Source organism: Serinus canaria, chromosome 5 (assembly GCF_022539315.1).
Source record: "Serinus canaria isolate serCan28SL12 chromosome 5, serCan2020, whole genome shotgun sequence".
NCBI lineage: Eukaryota > Metazoa > Chordata > Aves > Passeriformes > Fringillidae > Serinus > Serinus canaria.
In genome coordinates, this window is record NC_066319.1 from 59617848 (window position 1) to 59637859 (window position 20012).

Below are 20012 nucleotides of genomic sequence, written 5' to 3' on the forward strand. Positions count from 1 at the left end.
TTCCTCAGCGTGCAGCCAGCTGTACTAAAAGGTTACCAGCTCCGGGGCCGTATCCAATTGCATCAGCTGGGAACCTCGTCCAACACGCCGGGCCGAGAGTAACCCTTTCTATTTATTGCCCTATTGTTTGAGGCTGGAGGAACACGGAGATACCATCTGGGAAAGCTTTGTTGTTACAGACCGGCTCTCGCCTGCGCTCCAGAGTCACCCTCCAAATCACGCTCCGGCTTCCACGTTTGGGGGGATGGAATGGGGGCTCCTCTGAGCAGGGATTGAGGCCCCAGGAGGGTTGGAGGGGGGAGGTCACCTGCTACAGAGTCACACAATTTCCCTCTGGCAGCACCAGCCACGTTAGCAAAAACCCCTGGATAAAACCTGGCTAAGTCTGCCCAGAGTGACCTCAGGAAAGGTTTTATTAGTATTAAAGGTATTAAAGGTATATTAGGTATTAAAGCAGAGGAACAGCCTTTATAAATATCTCCATTATATTATAAATATCTCCATTAAATGGCAAAGTGAAAATTAGAAAAATTTTACCATCCTGTCAAGAGGTTTTGTTGTCTGTGTGGTGCCAAAGCAACCTGGTCTAGTGGAAGTTGTCCCTGCCCATGGCAGCAGGCTGGAACCAGACGGTCTCGTGGTCCCTTCCAACCCAAACCATGCCATGATTCCATGGTCCTGAAGCTCCCACTGCCATTCACCAGGAATGTGGGAATGGTGTTCCTGGCTGGCAGAGCCATCCCCGAGGCTGCCAGGGCAGGCACAGGTTTGCTGGGATGTGACTTCCCATCACCTGGCATGGAGCAGGATACATCCAGAGCTCTGGACCTCAAACCACAGCCCCTTCCGCGTGTTGGATTTTCAGGAAGCGCGGTTGCTTGGCGGGATGTGTGTATCACTGGGTGGAGGAGCTACAGGAAGCGGATAATATTTTTTTTTCCTCCATTTGTGCCGGTTCAGACCCTTTTATTTAAAGACAGTTCCCATTTCCCATATTCACACAGATTATGAGTATGGAGGGAACCAACCCATCTCCCAGCCTCAATGGGGGCACGAGCTACTATGCCAAGGTAGGGTTTTGCCAAACGGGAAGGATTTTTCCTATGAATTTGGGGGCAGTGCTAAAGAACACCCCAAAGGGTGTGGAGTGGGCACAGCTGGCATGGAACCCACGCGTGGTTGGGATGCCAAGGTTCCGCCAGCCCTAATGGATGCTATCCGGGCTGGCTCCTAAATTTCCCCCTCTGGATGCCCTGGGACCAGCGGCCATGAGCCGAGGGAGGCAGGGCTGAGCAAAGCCGGGCACAGCCGGGCTGGGATGGGATAAACTGGGATGAGCTGAGCCTGGATGAGGTGGGCCGGGCTGAGCAGAGCCAAGGCAGGATAAACCGAGCTGGGATAAACTGGGCCGAGCCGGGATGGGCAGAGCCCAGCCGGGATAAACCGAGCTGGAATAAACTGGGCCGAGCCGGGGTGGGCAGAGCCCAGCCGGGATAAACCGAGCTGGAATAAACTGGGCCGAGCCGGGGTGGGCAGAGCCCAGCCGGGATGAGCCGAACCGGGATGAGCCAGGCAGAGCTGAGCCGGGCCGGGCTGAGCCGAGCTGCGTTGAGCCGGGCCGAGCCAGGACGGGCACAGCCGAGCCGGGCTGGGCCGGGCCGAACCGGGACGATCCCAAGCCGGGCCGGACCGATCCCGGCCGGGCCGCCCCCCGGCGATTCCCGGATGTTGGAGCGGCCCCCACTTACTCCGTCCTTCGCTTCCATAAAAGGCCAAGGGGCCCGGCAGCCACAGGCGCGTTTTTCCTTTAATTATTATCCCCCTCCTCCTCCTCCCTCCCTCTCTTCCCTCCCTCCGCCTCCCGCTCTGCCCGCCCGCGCTGCTCCTCCCGCGGCGGCCCCTCAGGAGCGGCGGCGGTGGCGGCGGGGCAGCGCTGCGGCCCCGATCCCGCCCCACCGCGCCCCCAGCCCTGCCCCGGGGCGCGGAGCGGGCACAGCCGGGCCCATCCCGCTGCCGCTGCCGCTGCTGATCCCGCTCCCGCTCCGTGCCGGGCTCGGCCGGCGGCGCAGGAGGCCGGGGCCATGGCGCTGGACGGGATCCGCATGCCGGACGGCTGCTACGCCGACGGGACGTGGGAGCTGAGCGTCCATGTCACCGACCTGGGCCGCGACGTCACCCTGCGGGTCACCGGCGAGATCCACATCGGCGGCGTCATGCTGCGCCTCGTCGAGAAGCTCGGTGAGTGCCCCGGGATCCCTCGACCGGCCCGGCATCCTCCCAGTGCTCAGCACCCTGCTCCAGTGCTGTGCTTTAACTCCCAGCGCTCTGCCCAGTGCAGTGCCCAGCTCCCAGCACTCTGCTCCAGTGTTGTGCTCCAGCTCCCAGCACTCTGCTCCAGTGTTGTGCTCCAGCTCCCAGCACTCAGCTCCAGGACTGTGCTCCAGCTCCCAGCACTCTGCCCAGTGCAGTGCCAGAGTACCCCAGTTTATCCCACAGACTCAGCTCCAGGATTGTGCTCCAGTTCCCAGCCCCCTGCCCAGTGCAGTGCCAGAATACCCCAGTTTAACCCCCAATACTCTGCTCCAGTGCCTGCTTCGGCTCGCAGCACCCTGACCCAGTACCCTGACCCAGTACCCTGCTTTAGCTCCCAGCACCCCTGCTCCAGTACAGTGCTCCAGCACCCTGCTCCAGGACTGTACTTTTGTCCCCCAGCTCCCAGTACCCTCTCCCAGTACTGGGTGGGCTTTAGCTCCCAGCATCCTGCTCCAGTGCGGTGCCTGAGCACCCAGTGCTGTGCTCCAGCACCCAGCACCCTGCTCCAGTATTGCGGTTTATCTCCGGGTTTATATCCCAGTACTGTGCTCCAGAGAGGCTCCCAGCACCCTGCCCCAGGTTCCAGCATCCTGCCCCAGTGCTGTGTTTTAGCTCCAGCACCCTCTCCCAGTACTCTGCCTTAGCTCCGAGCCCCCCAGGTCCCCACACCCTTCTCTAGCACCCCATACCTTTCCAGGCTCGCCCTCTCACCTCCTACACCAGCCAGACTTCACCACCCCGGGGGCTCAGCTCCATCCACCGGCTGTTGCACTCCGGGGCTTTTGCACAGAGTTAGGAAACAGCTCCGTTTTCGGCTTGGGGCTGGGGGTTTGTTTGGGGGCGCTCCACAGTTTACACCAAAACTCCATCCTGAAGTTCCGTGCGAGCAAAGCGCTCCCGAAGAGCCCTTGGGGCGATCAGTGGGGTGATGTGGGCCAGGGGACCTCGGGGACACGGCGGTGTGCGGTGGCTTTGGGAGCACACCTGGACAAAGAGCCCGTTTGTCCGGGACGCGTGGGAACGCCGGGACGCGGCCGGGGCTCGGCTCGGTCCCCGGCGAAAGCGGGGAGCCCGGCCCCGCCGAACCTCCTCCTCCCCCCCTTGTCTTTTTATCGGCTCTTTAGGGCTCGGCTGTGTTTACTCAGCGGTGCAGCCCGGGCTGATGGCTGTAATTGCTCAAATAAAATATTAATTGCGAGGTCCCGCGCGTGCCTGCGGCTGTGGGAGTAGCGGAGCTGTCAGCTGCAGGTCCCGCTCCAGTGCGGAGCCCGCGGGTGGCTTTAAAAAGCCCTTCTCTTCCCCCGTGCTTGGGTTTTGATTTATTAATTATCTCGGAGGCGCAGGAAGGAAGAGATGGATATAAATACGCTGGGTTTCCAAAGGAAGCGAGCGCTCGCATCAAAGGGTCTCGTGCTGGAGGTAGCCTGAACTCCTCGAAAACTTGATTTTATTCGGCTTTTGATTTTTGTTTGGTTTTTTTACTTTAACGCTGGAGGTGCACAAAGTTTTGCTGAAGTCGGCTGGGGAAAAAGCAATCCGGCTTTCTCGAGGTGATGAAACATCCCCCCGTGAGTGAAGGAGCGATGCTCCCTCGGTGCTGCGTGCCGGGAGATGCCGGAGCAGCTCCAGGAGCAGCTCCAGGGCCGGAGCGTGTGTGGAAATGTGGAAAGCCAGGCATGTGCGCGGGGCCGGAGCCCGGCAGGACCTAAATTAGCTCCTGACGTAATCCATCCCCCCCGAAATGTTTGCCCGGATCCTCTCCACTTGTTAAATTAGGGATTGTATGAGAGGGAAGGAATGCGGCGGCCGCAGCGGCGTGGGGAGAGAGAGGGGCTGGAGCTCCCCGGGGGGCTCAGCCCCAGAGCCTCCCTTCCCAGCATGGTCACATCCATGGATATCTCCAGCTGCTGCCTTCCCTTTCCCCTTGGCTTTCGTTGTCCAGCCAAGCTATACGTATTTAGTTCCTTCTAATCTTTCTGCGTGTCAGCTCTTCCAGCCCTCTCATTATTTTTATGGCTCTTCTTTGAGCTGCTGCCAGTTGAGCGGGGTCGGGTGGGACGGGGCTCGTTCCTCATCCTCCCCTGCTCCTCAATGCCTCCCTTCATCCAGCCTCTGCATCAATTCATTTTGCAATTTTTCCACATCAAAACCCTTTCCCTGCATTTTTAACCTTTTCCTGCCTGTCGTTCCTCTGTTTAATTCCTTACTTCAACAACTTTCAGTGTTAAAAAGAATTATTCTTCTCCTGGCAAGCACATTTTCTGCTGTGAGTTTTAAGGAAAATTTCCTAAAAATAAAGTTTTCTTGGAGTTCTCTGCTTCCCTGTGGGATGCCCCATGGGCTCTGGCGGGAGGAAGGAAGGTGGGTCAGTGCCTTAGGCTGGGGTTTGCCTGCTCCATCCTTTGGGACAAATCCTGCAGGCTTTGGAAAGGAGATTTGTGTGGCCTGCCTGGAGTTCCACTGAAGTTTAGGACATCAGTGAGAATCTGCAGCAGATCAGCCATGCTGTGGTTGTAGGGTGCTGGTAGGAAAAATGCCTTCCCTCCCCCCAGCAGCAAAGAGAGCTTGGAAAAGGCAAAAAATCAGCACTTTTTGATGCTTGTAGGAGGAAGAGTGCAGTAAATATCCTGTTGGGATGAAGCAGGAGCCCAGCAAAGGTTTTCCTCCTTAAATTCAGGGCTGCAGATATCCATAAATCCCATGGACTCAGTTCCTGCCTGCACAGAGCTGCAGTTGGACTCTTTGGGAACAGGCAATTAAAATCTGTGGCTGATGCAGGCAAGGATTGGAGGAAGCCCAAGCAGCAGATAGGGATTCTGGTAACTCAAGTGAATTGCAATGACCTGTTGGCTCCCCTGTTATTCATCACCCGCTGGATTAAGCCACTCCATTAATTGAGCCGTGCCAAGTTCTTGGCAAAGTCATCCCTGAAAAATAAGCAAAAAACTGCTGAGGTTTTAAGAGCAGCAGCATTTAGTTGCTCTGTGAGGGCTGGGGTCTGTACTGGAAACTCCTGGTGCTCTCTCTGGGTTTTTTAGGAATTTTTCCACTATTGACTTACAAACAAACAAAAAAAAATTAAGCGAGGTTTAAAATCACTGGGAGCAGAGGAAGGAAGGAAGTGAACGCAGGTTATTGTTGTTGTCAACTTGAGGCTGTTTTAAACACATGGAATTAAAAAAATCCTGCTTTTTTTGAAGCATGCTTGGGAGGAGTTCTGTGGAGTTTATGGAATTCTGTGGGATATATGGGGGATGCTCTGTCTGGTCATGGGAATAAAGGAATAGCTGACAGAAACAGGGCAGGGGGGACAAATGGTGTCTGGCAGAGGCACAGCCTAAGACAGATGACCTAAATGTGCACTGAGCAGATTCAGAAAGTCCCTGGATAGAAGTTTTGTGATGGAAATGTGGATTTCTCTCTGGGATTTTTTACAGGCAGGATATGGGTGGCAGGCAGCTCCAGCTCCCAGGCTTTGCTGGGAGCACTGAGCACCTTTTTGGGCTTTTACCTGAGGAAAAGAGATAAGTGGGTGAAAAAAAATAAAAACCCAGCAAGATTTGGAAATATAGATGTCCTTCTGGACCAAAAGGGGTTAAGGATGGGTAACATGGTAGAATCCCTATTTTAGTGATCTGGGATGGGCAGGAGAGCTGACATGGGTAAATGTCAGAGCAATCCCTCTGCCCTCAGCCAGGCTGATAATGGCAGGCAGTGATGACATCTCCTGAAGCCTTGGGGTTTGTTTTTGTGAATTGAAGCTGGGGTAAGGGTTTGTGCAACTGATTTAACCTCCATTGTTCCCTTTGGCAGCTCCTCCACTATCTCCTTTTTGTCACCTGGGAGAGGGTGGGATGTCACCTGAGGACTGGCACAGGAGTTGTCCCATGCAGTTTTGGTTGTAGCACTTCAAGCTCGTTTTTAAAGTGGTTTCAGCCTGCAAATGTGTCTGGGATTTACCCCAGGGGCTCTCTTCACCATTAAATAGACTTTGCTGTGTTATCTTCCAAGGATTTCAGCTCCACTCCTTGCAAGATCAATTCTAAATATTAGTGTTATTCTGCCTGTGAAGTCTCCTCTCCTTAATGGACCCCTGAAAGGTTTATGAATAAAACACCAGCAAAGTGCAGTGTCATTGATTTGCCCAGGTTTGTGTTTGAGGTTTTGCAGTGCTTATAAACACTCCAGGCCCTCGTGAGACTGGCTGGGGAATTTTTTTGCCTTGCAACTGGAATGAACTCTTAGAAACAGCTTAAGGCTATGGGAGAGAAATGCAGAGTCCTTGTCCCAGCCCATTCTTGTTGTGAACACGAGGCAGGAGGAGGCTGCAGGGTTGTCGTGTAGGTGGCTTGTTCCTTGTGCTTTGGACCTTGCTGGAATGCTGCATCCAGATCTGGGAACCTCATAGGAAGGATATGGAGCTGCTGGAGCAAGTCCAGAGAGAGATGCTCCAAGGGCTGGAGCCAGGCTGGGAGAGCTGGGGGTGCTCACCTGGAGAGGAGAAGGCTCCAGGGAGAGCTCAGAGCCCCTGGCAGGGCCTGAAGGGGCTCCAGGAGAGCTGGAGAGGGACTGGGGACAAGGCATGGAGGGACAGGAGCCAGGGAATGGCTCCCAGTGCCAGAGGGCAGGGATGGTTGGGAGATTGGGAAGGAATTCTTCTCTGGTTTCCCAGAGCAGCTGTGGCTGCCCCTGGATGCCTGGAAGTGTCTCAGGCCAGGTTTAACAGGACTTGGAGCAGCCTGGGATGGTGGAAGTTGTCCCTGCTCATGGCAGGGGTGGAACTGGATGGATTTTAACTTCCATTCCAACCCAAACCTTTCTGAGTTTCTCTGACTGTAGCCACACTTCCCAGAATTAGGTGTCTGAGCATCCCAGCTCAGTGCCAGGTGTGAGCTCGGGGTGTTTCCCAATCTGTGCCCACGATGTCACCTGGGCACTTTCACTTGGGACATCTACAGCTGCTCATCTGTCCCTCAGCTGCCACCTGAGATGAGGCTTTTTCCCTTCAAAATCAGTGCTGGTCACTGCTCAGCGTTGCTTTCCAAGTGCATGACAGCCATGGGAGGACTCCAGGTGCCATTCAGTCCTTGGGGAGCTGTTTGTGTCCCCTCTGGGGCTGGGTGCTGAGACCTTGTCCCAAATAATGTCACAAATGAGGGTGGTGTTTGGGGCAGGCACTGATTTCCCTGGAAGATTTCTTCCCAAGTTTTTAAAACCTGCCCAGCTGGCAGTGGGATGGTGGGCACAGAGGGGATCTGGCACCTGCTGAGCACCAAAATCCTCCTGCTCCAGATCCTGGCAGGATTTTGGGCTGTTCTGGGTTGGAATTGGTACCCCACTGGATGCTTCCACTTCAGCAGCATCCTCCAGGAGACCAGCAGAGCTGCTCCCATCCCAATTTCCATACTGCCACTTGCTGAATTAATTGTGGATTCACGTGTGCCCTGTGCTGATCCTCACCCTCCAAACCATGTCACTAAATGTCACCATGGTTTTGGTGACATTTAGTGACACCATGCCAGTGCTGTGAACACACCCCCCCAGCCATGCACATTGATCTGTGAGGGGCTGGCTCATTCCTTTACATCCAGGAAGCTCCACCGTGGGCTCAGATTGATGGTGGCTCAAATAAAGTGCTCTTTGTGAGCCCGAGTGGAACATTCAGCTGAGCTGCCAGTGACCAGAGGAATTTAGGGTGGGGGGAGGTAAGAGCCACGTAGAGGCAGCTCTGAGCTGCAGTCACAGCAATTATTGTCTGTACTCAGAGTAATGATGACTCTTTAGGGGCAAAAACAATTAGGAATTTATTTTTATTTATTTCTTTTTTTTAATTCTGTCACTCTGAGCCATCTGATTTGGTTGGAAAGAGCTCTCAGGTCCCAGTGGGAGGGGAAGGAGAGTGGGGTGGGAGGTGGTGTTGGTACTCCTGCAGATCCCAGAGCCTGGGTTTGTCACACCACAGACAGGAAATTGTTGGGGTTGCTGCTCCCACCCAGCCCAAATCAGCAGTTTCCTCTTCCAGCTCCCTCAGGTTTCGATTTGACACAAGGCACGTGGGGAAGCTGGTGTGGGGAGCTGAAAAATTATAGAAATCATCTCATTCACACACTTCCCCTTTTTTTAAATAATTTTTTTTCTCTTTCCCTTTTTCTTCCATCTTCCTCTCCATCAGGGCTTGTGTTTCACCCAGGCATCTGCTGAGTCTGTCTAAACCATACAAAAACTCAAAGAAAATTGTACTCAGAATAGAATCCCTGGAAATGCTCAAGGCCATCTTGGACTTAGAGCACCCTGGTCCACTGGGAGGTGTCTCTTGGGGTGGACTTAAATGGTTTTTAAGGTCCCTTCCAACCCCAGCCACTCTGTGATTCCATGGTTCAGCAAAGCAGGCACCTGGATTTTAACCCTTGGTCTTTGATGTGATTTAAAAAAAAAAAGGATTGTGGATTACTGCCTGAAATTGTGGATATGGGGAATGTTTACTGAGTTGGGAAAGATGAGGGATTATTTGCTCTGCAAACTTCAGTTGTTTCAACATCACCAGGGACACCAACACTGCCAGCTCCTGCTTTGGGTGGTGGAGGAGTTTTTTTAGTGGTGGTTTTTCTGACAGATGAGGGGAAGGAAGGAGATTTACAGCCCTTGTGGAGCTCACTGACTTCAGCCCAGCATCCAGCCCTGGGTGTGCTTGGGGGAAAAAGTCTGGTGGTGTGAAAACATCCTGGGGAAGCTGCATTTCTTCATTCCCATTCTGAAATGTGAATTTACTGATTGCTTACAAAGGGGCAGAGAAACAAGACTGAGCAAAACTCGGCTGGCAGGATTCAGTTCTGAATGTTCCAGTGGCTTTCAGGGGTTTGTGGTGTGTAATTTGGAAAAGTGCTGAGACCCCCAAATTCCTGTTGGATGGAATTTTAGCAGAGTTGCTGTAATTCTGTTTTCTTGCCCAGGTTTGCTTTTGTCACATTGGTCTCATCTAGGCTGAAGCTTCCACCAGGTAGAACTGTTGGGAGTGCTCAGAACTGCTGAGAAGGTGCTCAGAAAACCAGAGGAAAGCTTTTTTATTTATTTATTTTTTATTTCTGCAGAACTGATCTTGGTTTTTCTTTTACTCACCCATTTTCCAGCGAGGATGCAGCTCTCACTCTGTGGCCATTCAGATGTTCCCTTCAGCTCGGAGCTGGGTGCATGGCATGGCCCTGTGCCAGCACTGATCCCCCTCTCCCAGACCAGCTGGGATCTTGGGACACCTTCACTTTCTGATAAAATCTGGCTGAATTTGGCCAGCAGGTTGAGAACAGCTCTGGTGGGGGATGCACATAAAAAACCAGCCCCACCAGCAGCTGCAGAAAATTCACAACCTCAGCTGATTTTTAGCTTGCACAACATCCTGACAGCACCCAAAAAATCCATCTTGCCAAAGGATTTTAAATCTCTTTCCAACCCATTACACCTGCTTGGCTGGTGGTTCTTTTCTTTCTTTTCCCCTGCAGGCACGTGTATTTGGGAAGGGTTGGTTGCTGAAACAACTATTCAGTTAGAAAGTCAAATTTTCCGAAATTGCCTGGAAGAAGCTCTGTCCCTGTCTTGCTCAGCTTCCCATCCTGCCTGATGCTCCACAGAGCAGCTCCAGAGCTTCTGCAGCAGGAATTGTCCCCGTCCTTTGTTATAGTAACCTCTTTGAGCCAGGTTTTAGGAGGTTTATAATACACTCAAGATAGCTCAACTATCTTTGGAGGCATGAAAATTAGCAAGATGGCTTCTGTTGTAATGTTGGAAACAAAAAGGTTTAATAAAAGGCAAAATAACAAATAGAAAAACTGAGCTAAGTGCTAAACATTTTTACTCTTAGTAAAAACACTTTACAAAAGCAATTAGTTTCTTTATTTACTTCTTTTTCTCGTTTATTGCTCAAGCAGAACTTTTTTGCTTCTGTCTAATTAGCTATCTTTAAGTTTGAAGTAAAGTCTCCTGAGTCTTATGAAGTGTCTTTTCACTTAATCAAAAAGAAAAACTTCTGAACTTCTTTCCTTTCAAGAAGACAAAAGATGGTTTAATCACTCCATCAACGAGGAGCACACTCCTGCAATCCCTCATGTCCTGCCCCAGGGCTTTAGTCCAGGACTTGGGCTTGTGATGGGTGAGGCAGATCCAGGCTCAAGGCTGGGGGTGTTAAAGGCCTTTAAAAGTGTTTTGTGTTCATTAATGAGCTTTGGTGAACAGGCAGAACCAAAAAGAAATCATGGAATCCTGCAATGGTTTGGGTTGGAAGGGACCATCTCATTCCACCCTTGCCATGAGCAGGGACACCTCCCTCTGTCCCAGGCTGCTCCAAGCCCTGTCCAGCCTGGCCTTGGACACTTCCAGGGATCCAGGGGCAGCCACAGCTCCTCTTGACACCCCGTGCCAGTGCCCTGTTCTTCCAGCCATGATACCACATGGATCTGTAGGAGAAGGACCAGCACTTACAGTTATGGAGTGGGGTGAGGCTCCCTGCTATCCTCAGGGCTCCAAAGGGATCTGAGCTTCAACCAGGGATAAACCATCACTAAAGCCCTTGGGGAACTGCCTGGTGAGAGGTTGGGAATTCAGGTTGCCCATCAATCTCCTTTCCCTGCCTGATGCTTCTTCCCTCCCAGTACACATCCTCTGGCTCCCTTGCTGGGTGTGATGTCTTTTTGGCAGCACCAGCTCCTCTGGCTTGCACATTCCTTGGGGATGAGTCAGGACTGCAGGCTGCTGTCACCCTGGGACACTTCTCCTTTTTGGAGAGGGAAGGGAGCATGATCTCTGGAGAAGTGCCTTTCCTTTCCTTTCCTTTCCTTTCCTTTCCTTTCCTTTCCTTTCCTTTCCTTTCCTTTCCTTTCCTTTCCTTTCCTTTCCTTTCCTTTCCTTTCCTTTCCTTTCCTTTCCTTTCCTTTCCTTTCCTTTCCTTTCCTTTCCTTTCCTTTCCTTTCCTTTCCTTTCCTTTCCTTCCTTTCCTTCCCTTTCCCCTTTCCCCTTTCCCCTTTCCCCTTTCCCCTTTCCCCTTTCCCCTTTCCCCTTTCCCCTTTCCCCTTTCCCCTTTCCCCTTTCCCCTTTCCCCTTTCCCCTTTCCCCTTTCCCCTTTCCCCTTTCCCCTTTCCCCTTTCCCCTTTCCCCTTTCCCCTTTCCCCTTTCCCCTTTCCCCTTTCCCCTTTCCCCTTTCCCCTTTCCCCTTTCCCCTTTCCCCTTTCCTTCCCAATGTTTCCTATTTTGTGCTGGATTAATCATGGAAACCACATTCTTTAATCAAATTTTCTGCCCATCCATGATTCTGTGGAGGCAGGAGCAGCCAGTGAAAGCCTGGTTGATCAGTGGGGGGGAGCAGTTGGCAAAATCAGGTTCTGAAGATCCTGTTTCAGAAAAAATCCAATTAAAAAAACACTAATTCACCTTTGCTTTCCTTTCTTCTGTGCCATAGCAAAATGAGTAATCCACATTTCTCTGGCTTGCTGGTGCAAGGATTTAAAGGAATTCTGGACAGCACTGGCAAAGACCTTCCGGAGCCCATCAGTGCTGGGAGTGCTGGGGAGCTGAGGTGACCTCTGGAGAGTTTCCCAATATTCCAGCTGGGTTCAGCATCACTGGAAAATTTCTCTCCCTTCTCATGGGTTTAGACAGGATTTGGTATAGCTGTGCAAGCATTTAAACGGAACATAAAGCTACCAAATATCCAAAAACCTAAAAATTACAGGGGAAATTTTGCAGGAAAACATGATGCCACATCCATGGAAGTGTTCAAGGCTGGGCTGGATGGGCCTTGGAGCACCCAGGGATAATGGGAAGTGTCCCTGCCCATGGCAGGGGAGTGGAATGAGGTACAATCCAAGTTAATAAACTTTCAAATAAGCTAATTGAGCAATCCTATTAACACTGGAAAGAGCTTCCTTCCTCGAGAAAGCACAGTGGCTTTCAGGCTTGTTAGGATTTGCTCTTCTCCCTGCATCCCATGGGCTGAGCAGCTTGAGCCCTGCACTGCCAGCCAGGAGCAGCATTTTGGGACAGTTGGGGTTGATGTATCAGCTCTTCAGGGCTCCAATTACCACCCCTGCCTCATCAAGACACAGACTTTCCATTGCAGAGCTCACTTAGAATCCCAATAAAAGCCAACAAAAGAATCCCACTTCTCTTTCCAGCAGCGCCTTCCCTCCTTAGCAGCAGACACTCTGTCATTTCCCTGAGCAAGGACAGACACATGGAACATCCACATGCAGCACTGCATCCCAATGGGCTCAGTCTCCTCCACTGGGCTTTTTTTTCTCTTTTTTTTCCCCTCCCTCCCTCTTTTTTCCTTGCTCTTGAATCACTCTGTGCCACTGCACGGGGGCTTTGACGTCAGGGCTGTGCCATGAGCTGTGCCCTGGCACACTGGGGGAAGAGGGAGGTCTCCTCAGCTGGGTCATGCTCATGGAATCACAAAATATGGGAACAAGGCTCCTTTTGTCCATGGTTTGTGCTTTATTAAATCAAACTATTTTTTCATGCAAGAAATATTCTTCTAAGACTGAAATTCCAGCACAAGTCCATCCTTTTTTGGGCACCTCCATGGGTGGGTGTGGATCTTCTCCTGAACATTTGTTTTCCTGAAAATTAAGCAGGATGCAGTTTTTGCTGGGGCAGACAGTGATAAGACAAGGGGAAATCTCCTCAACTGGGTCGTGCTCATGGAATCACAAAATATGGGAACAAGGCTCCTTTGGTCCATGTTTTATGCTTTATAAAAAGTAGGCAAAAAAAAAAATAAAAGAGGTTATAAAAATAAAAGAATTCCCAACCTCTTTATAAAAAATAGTCAAACTATTTTTTCATGCAAAAAATATTCTTCTAAGACTGAAATTCCAGCACAGGTCCACCCTTTTTTGGGCACCTCCATGGGTGGGTGTGGATCTTCTCCTGAACATTTGTTCTCCTGAAAATGAAGCAGGATGCAATTCTTGCAGACAGTGATAGGACGAGGGGGAATGGTTTTGAAGAGAGGAGATTTTTAGTTCCCAGCTCATTCCTGTTGCAAACACAGGGCAGGAGGAGGCTGCAGGTGTCTTGTTCCTTGTGCTTGGACTTTGCTGCATCCAGATTTGAGATCCTTGTAGGAAGGATATGGAGCTGCTGGAGCAAATCCAGAGGAGCTGCTCCAAAGGCTGGAGCCAGGCTGGGAGAGCTGGGGGTGCTCACCTGGAGAGGAGAAGGCTCCAGGGAGAGCTCAGAGCCCCTGGCAGGGCCTGAAGGGGCTCCAGGAGAGCTGGAGAGGGACTGGGGACAAGGGAAGGAGGGACAGGAGCCAGGGAATGGCTCCCAGTGCCAGAGGGCAGGGATGGTTGGGAGACTGGGAGGAATTATTTTCTGTGAGAGGCTGGCAGAGGTTTCCCAGAGCAGCTGTGGCTGCCCCTGGATCCCTGGCAGTGTCCAAGGCCAGGCTGGACAGGGCTTGGAGCAGCCTGGGACAGTGGGAGGTGTCCCTGCCTGCCCAGGTGGGACTGGATGAGCTTCAGTGTCCCTTCCCACCCAAACCATCCTGGGATTCCATGAAAGCACTGGTGAGAGTTGCCCATGGTGGCAGATCCAGGGGAATTTCAGGTGCCTTTCTGTGTTACCCCTGGATAAAATCCCTTCCACAGGTGCTGGCTGCAGAGTGGCTGCTGTACAGGCTGTTTTCCATTGCATGTGTCAGATACATGTGGGAGATGTGATTAAAACCCCTCTCAAGTCCCTTTAGCTCTGGGAGCATCAGCTTGTCCTGGCTGCAGCTTTATTACATCAGTCTGATGATAATTTTATGGGCTGTTTATCTCCCCATTTCAAAGGATAATTTTTCAAGTGTTGTGACCAGAGGCTGGAGGGATTTTTGTTCCATTTTGAACTTTGCTCTGCAGTTAAATCCCTGTTGGGGGATGGAGGGGACTCTACTCCAGTGCACTCCTGTTTTCCTAAAATTACAGCTTTTGCCCCAGGACAGTGACTGTGTCACCCAGCAAACACATCAGCAGTTCTGCTGGACTTGTGATAAATGAAAATAGCTCTGTTTGTACATTTTTTTTTTTTTGCTCCATAATTATCCTGAAAGGAGTGGCTTTGGCATGTTTAAAGGAATCTGGGTTTCCAGAGGTCAGTGGGAGCAGGGAGGACATTGGAGGGAGGGAGCAGTGGGTTCAGCTACACAGATATATGAGTGTTACACTTTATTTATATATATATATATATATATATATATATATATATATATATATATATAATAAATACATAACCACTATGAATAAATATAAATAAATATATATATTTTAAGACAAATCTTCAGCATCTTTGGGACCTTCAGTAGCTTTCTTGGCTATTGGGGTGTCCAGGGCCCAGAGTTGGGCTTGATGATCCTTGTTTATCCTTGCCAACTCAGGGTTTTCTTTTCCTTTCCCCTTCCCTTCCCTTCCCTTCCCTTCCCTTCCCTTCCCGTCCCTGTCCCTTCCCTTCCCTGCCCTTCCCTTCCCTTCCTGACCTTCCCTTCCCTTCCCTTCCCTTCCCTTCCCTTCCCTTCCCTTCCCTTCCCTTCCCTTCCCTTCCCGTCCTTCCCTTCCCTTCCTTCCCTTCCCTTCCCTTCCCTTCCCTTCCCTTCCCTTCCCTTCCCTTCCCTTCCCTTCCCTTCCCCTCTTTTTTCCCCTATTCCCCTTCTTCCCCCTTTCCTCTTCTTTATCCTTGCCCTTCCCTATCACTGCTCTCCTGCTCCATTCACCAATTTAGACTCTTTTTTTCAGCATTTCTGGATATTTTAGGAATATTTCCCCTCATCCCTGATTTTGTTTGTGCTCTGAGGCTGTGCCTTCCCCTCTCCTGGACACACAGAAAAGAAAAACCCACCAGAGCAGCCCCACAAGGTTCTGTGCAATGAATTGTGAGGGTTGGTTGTGGGGGTTTTTTCTCTTTTTTTCAATTTCTGCCTTAAATACTTCTACCTTGTTTTCTGTGGCTGTGGGTTTCAGTGGGTTTGGATTACATCCCCAGGGAGCAGGAGAGGGTATCCCCCATCCCTGAGCTCACCCAGGGCATTCCCAGCTCTTTATTGCTGGAAATCTTTTTTCCTTTCAAGGACTTTTTCTCCTCCTCCAGCTTCCCAAGAGGGGTGTGGATGCAGCCAACACCCAGCCCAGGGCTTGGAGAGCCCCTTGGAGCTGTGGGGGCTGGATTAAGGTGTTATCAGCAGGAATTTGTGTTTAAAGTGCTTTAAAAAGTGCCTGCACTCTGTGCTTTTTGTCCACATCTGTATTTTTTCAATTCAGTATGAAGTGCATATTAATTATAAAATCCAGAAATCACCAAAAAAAACAGGAAGTGGCCACTTGTATTTTAATTTTTTTTATAAAAAACCCTTGAGGAGTTTCAGCCCATCTGCACCAAACTCAGTGAAAAAGTGGAAAACTTGGGGTTGGTTTTGTGTAGATACAAATACAAAAATGACTTTTTGGCTTGTGAGTTGGTTTCAGTCCCTGCACTGTATCTTGAAGAGATAGATAGATAGATAGATAGATAGATAGATAGATAGATAGATAGATAGATAGATAGATAGATAGATAGATAGATAGATATAGATAGATAGATAGATAGATAGATAGATAGATAGATAGATATAGATAGATAGATAGATAGATAGATAGATAGATATAGATAGATAGATAGATAGATAGATAGATAGATAGATAGATAGATAGATAGATAGATAGATAGATAATGTGTGGCATTTAATTATGTATATATGTGGATATATTTTTATATGCATTTATTTTGTATGTTTATCTATAGTTCTATATGCATATAATTCAGTTTTGTCTCTATTTTATATATGCCTATATAAATATGGGGTAAATGTTTATGTGTATGTTTATATGCATAATATATCTTTTATATATATATATATATATATATATGTGTGTGTGTGTGTGTGTGTGTGTGTGTGTGTGTATTTGTGTATATATATGTTTAAACATGCATATTTGTTTTTTAAAAATTATTTTTATATAGATAAATTTGAGATAATGGAAGGGCATTTTTTGCCACCTCAGATTCCCAAGTGTGCCTGGAGCAGAGCAGGGATAATCCTGATTAAACCCACCCCTGGGAAGGAGCCAGGGAAAGCTGTGGAGCTCATTCTGCTCCTGTGGAAACCCCCCCAGTGTTTTGGTTCTCTCTGGCAGCTTTTGCTCCAGAGGGGGATGGTCCTCTTGGATTGCTCCTGTGGGAATGCTGAAGACTTGAATCCATTGCTCTAAAAGCCATCACTTTTAATTAAGGAATGAGCTGCAAACTCTGCTGCAGCTGCTTCTGCTTTCTCTCTGAAGGTGGAGAGAATTCCAGGGAAAACAGCATCAGCTGCAAATCCTCTGTTTCCAAAATTCCACCAAAAATCCATGATCCAACTCAGGCAGGCTGCAGAATTCCTCCTCAAGCTTATACAGGAAATTTTTAATTATTTATTATTAACCCCCAATGTTAAGGTGATGGAGACATTTGCAGGGTCTTGGCTGCCCTGTGGATTTAATCCTGGAAGTGGGTGGGAAAGGGAATCTGGTGATTCCCAGAGGTGGGAGCCACCCCTGCCTTCCAGATACCCATCCAGTGGGATTGAACCATGCACTGGGAAGGGGGAAAAAAGAGATTTCTTCAGTCATATCAGGGCTCTGTTGTCCTGAGCAGTGCATGGAAGGAGAGCCCATCTGCAACAGGGGATATCCCAAAATAACAAGGAAAATTCAGTGTTTACACAATGCTGGAGACTTGTATCCTACTGCCTGTCCTAAGCTGGCCTGGAGGAGCTGCCAAGTGGCAGCAGAGCTTCTGCAGGAAGGAGCTTCAGTAGCTGCTGCAGCAGGAAAGGGACTGCAAAAAACCATGGACTGGCAGAGGGAGAGTGTTTGGGAGCAGCCAAGTCCTGGGATTAATGGGATTGTTGGATTATGGTTTTTTCTGACCCAGAGATGGGGCAGCTGAGAGGTGTTTTAAAACTTTTATTCCATTTTCAGTCTCATGAGGAGGGTGAGACAATACAGATGGTTCAATTCACACCATCACAATCAGAAGCTAATTATTTCCTAATTACAATACACTGGAAGTGTTTCTTGGCCTATCAGCTTTTGTCACACCATGCTGTAAATTCCTTAAAGCCAGTCATGTAAAATTACCCCTCATAAGTCCTACTACAATACAATCTTCCATAATTCTATTTCTCCAAAATACCTTATCTAACTTACAAAACCACCCTTTAAAACTTATTTCTAGTTCCATTTCTCTCTCAACAATCTCCATCCTCTTCCACAACATTTCTAAATCAACATTTCTTATCTCAGAGTTTACATGCAAATATTTATTATGTGAGTCTTTTACCAAACTTTAAGAATTTTCTACAAATCCACTTCCCAGATGGGATAAATGGGATAAATGGGCTGCCAGGCAGGGCTGGCTCAATTTTCTTTGCCCTTCACCCAGATTCAGCCTTGCTGCTGGAATTCTGATTGTGTTTGTGGGTCTGTGTGCGACAGCCAGCCCAGAATTAAAGCACACCCTGTGTGCATCTCAATTCAGACTATTTGCTGCTTGGATTGTAGATTTCAGGGAATTCAGTGGTGGCTCTGGGAATTCAAATCTGCTGTTGTAATTCATGCTGGATGAGCTGGCAGGATGTGACTGCGTCCGGATTGAAAGCTGAGGATGTTTCAGGTTTAAAACACTTCCTAGAGCAGCCCTTCACTCCTTCTCTGGCTGTTGTGTCCTCACAGAGGTCTCTGCAGCCATTTGTGTGATTTAAGATGCCTCTCACATTCCCAGGACTGTCTGAATGGCTTTCCAAGGGGAACAGCCCTGTGGGTTTTGCTGTACAAAACATCCTGAACGTCCCTGGTGCACGTTCCTGCCTCTTGGCACAGTTCTGGGAAGCAAATGAAACACCAAGGGGAAAAAAAAAAATAAAAAAAAAATCACAGCTGGGTTTGCCAGCCCTCCCAGGCTCCAGAGGTTTGGGTTCAGGCTGCAGGGAAAGGTGGGGGTTTATTTTGGAGGCCGGGAAGGAAGCGCCCTGCTTCCCTTTCCCGAGGGTGTTGCTGCTGGGGTTGGGCTCCTGGAGCTCCCTGAGCCCAGCCCCAGCTCCAGCTGATGCTGACAGCTCCAGCTGCCACATCCCTGCTGCCTTCACCTGGGGGCTTCCTTGGCTGGGAGGGTGGCAGTGATTTCCTGTCACCCTTACGTGTGTGCAGCTCGTTTAATGGAATCCTGGAAGGGTTTGGCTTGGAAGAGAGTTCAAAGCCCATCCAGTTCCACCACCCCAGGCTGCTCCAAACCCTGTCCAGCCTGGCCTTGGACACTTCCAGGGATCCAGGGGCAGCCACAGCTGCTCTGGGCACCCTATGCCAGGGCCTGCCCACCCTCCCTGTGAAGAATCCCTTCCCAATCTCCCATCCATCCCTGTCCTCTGGCAGTGGGAGCCATTCCCTGAGTCCTGTCCCTCCATCCCCTGTCATGGAGTCTTTCTCCATCTTTCTTGTGGCTTCCTCAGGCGCTGGAAGGGCACAGTTAGATCGACTCACAGCTGCTTTTCTCCAGGTTGAGCAATCCCAGCTCTCCCAGCAGATGTGCTCCATCCCTCTGCTCATCCTGTGCCCCTGCTCTGGACTCCCTCCAGCAGCTCTGTCCCCATCACATTCAGCAGCTCAGAGGAGCTGCTGGATCTACAAACATCTCTGAGATCTGCAGCCTGTATAAACTTCTACATCCCAGGTCTGGGATCTCTAAGGTGAATTTGCAGTGATTGGAGACTTGGCTGAGTTCTGATAAATAAATGGCCAACTGATAAATTGATAATAGTTGATAAATATGAATAAGCTGATGAATGATAGGTAGGTGAATATGAAGTGGTTGGTGACTGATGGTAGTAGATGGGAAGAGCCTGAGCTGAAATATTCAGCCTTGCTGTGCAGCTGTAACCCCAACAAATCAGTAACTCATGAATTGGGACTCTGGTGAAGGTTTGTAAACCTTTGGTCAGATTTAACCAGGCTGCTGGCATTCCCTGTCTGCAGGGATTGCTCCAAGGAGTCCTGGATCCCTTGCAAAGCACCCAAGGCCCTTGTCAGTGTGTAAAACTCAACTCCACAAAGCAGCTGCTAAACATTTGCCAGCCTCTTTTATATATAACTACCCCGTGGGACAGGCACAGACCTTCCCCTTCCTGCTAGAACCAACATCTCACTGTTAATTGAAAGTGTTAATTACTCTCAGGCCCAGAGTGTTGTTTTTGTGCTGTGGCCTGAATGGTTAATCAGCAGTGTAAACTCAAATCCCCTTCTGTTAGGCATAAATGTTACTGATTCCAAATGCCTTTGGTTTTTTCCTCCCCCTGATTTTTGGTGCCAACTTGTTCAGCCTTCAGTAGGGCAGAAGTTGGACTTCATTACCAGAGTCCATTGTAATGATTTCTTGGATTTTTTTCCGGGTAGACAAGGCTTGTGCAAGTTTGCATGCTTTTCTATATTTGGTTTTGTTTAATTTGATTGTACAAAGCTGTTGAAAAGTCCAGCTGGATGTTTCCACTTTCTGCAGAGCTGATTGTGCCATCAAACCAGGAGTTCAAAGGGAAAATCCAGCTCCTGCTGGGTTGTCTCAGTAACCCTGAGCTCCAGGTCCTGCTTTGAGACAGGGACAGACAAAAG

General features: G+C 49.7%; 1 protein-coding gene across 5 annotated transcripts in view; it reads left to right on the forward strand.

Annotated features, from left to right (window-relative positions):
- The first annotated feature begins 983 nt into the window (after positions 1-983).
- Positions 984-20012, forward strand: part of FERMT2 (FERM domain containing kindlin 2) — a 52667-nt gene continuing 33638 nt past the window's right edge. For 2 of the 5 annotated variants that reach the window (XM_018907056.3, XM_009101612.4), the window contains exons 1-2: positions 985-1070; positions 2070-2238. In XM_018907056.3, the coding sequence (XP_018762601.1) occupies positions 1008-1070; positions 2070-2238 (232 nt within the window). In that variant the 5' untranslated portion in view covers positions 985-1007. Of the gene's footprint in view, positions 1071-1920; positions 2239-20012 lie in introns of those variants that run through there. The other 3 variants (XM_018907055.3, XM_009101613.4, XM_018907057.3) reach the window with 3 other exon arrangements.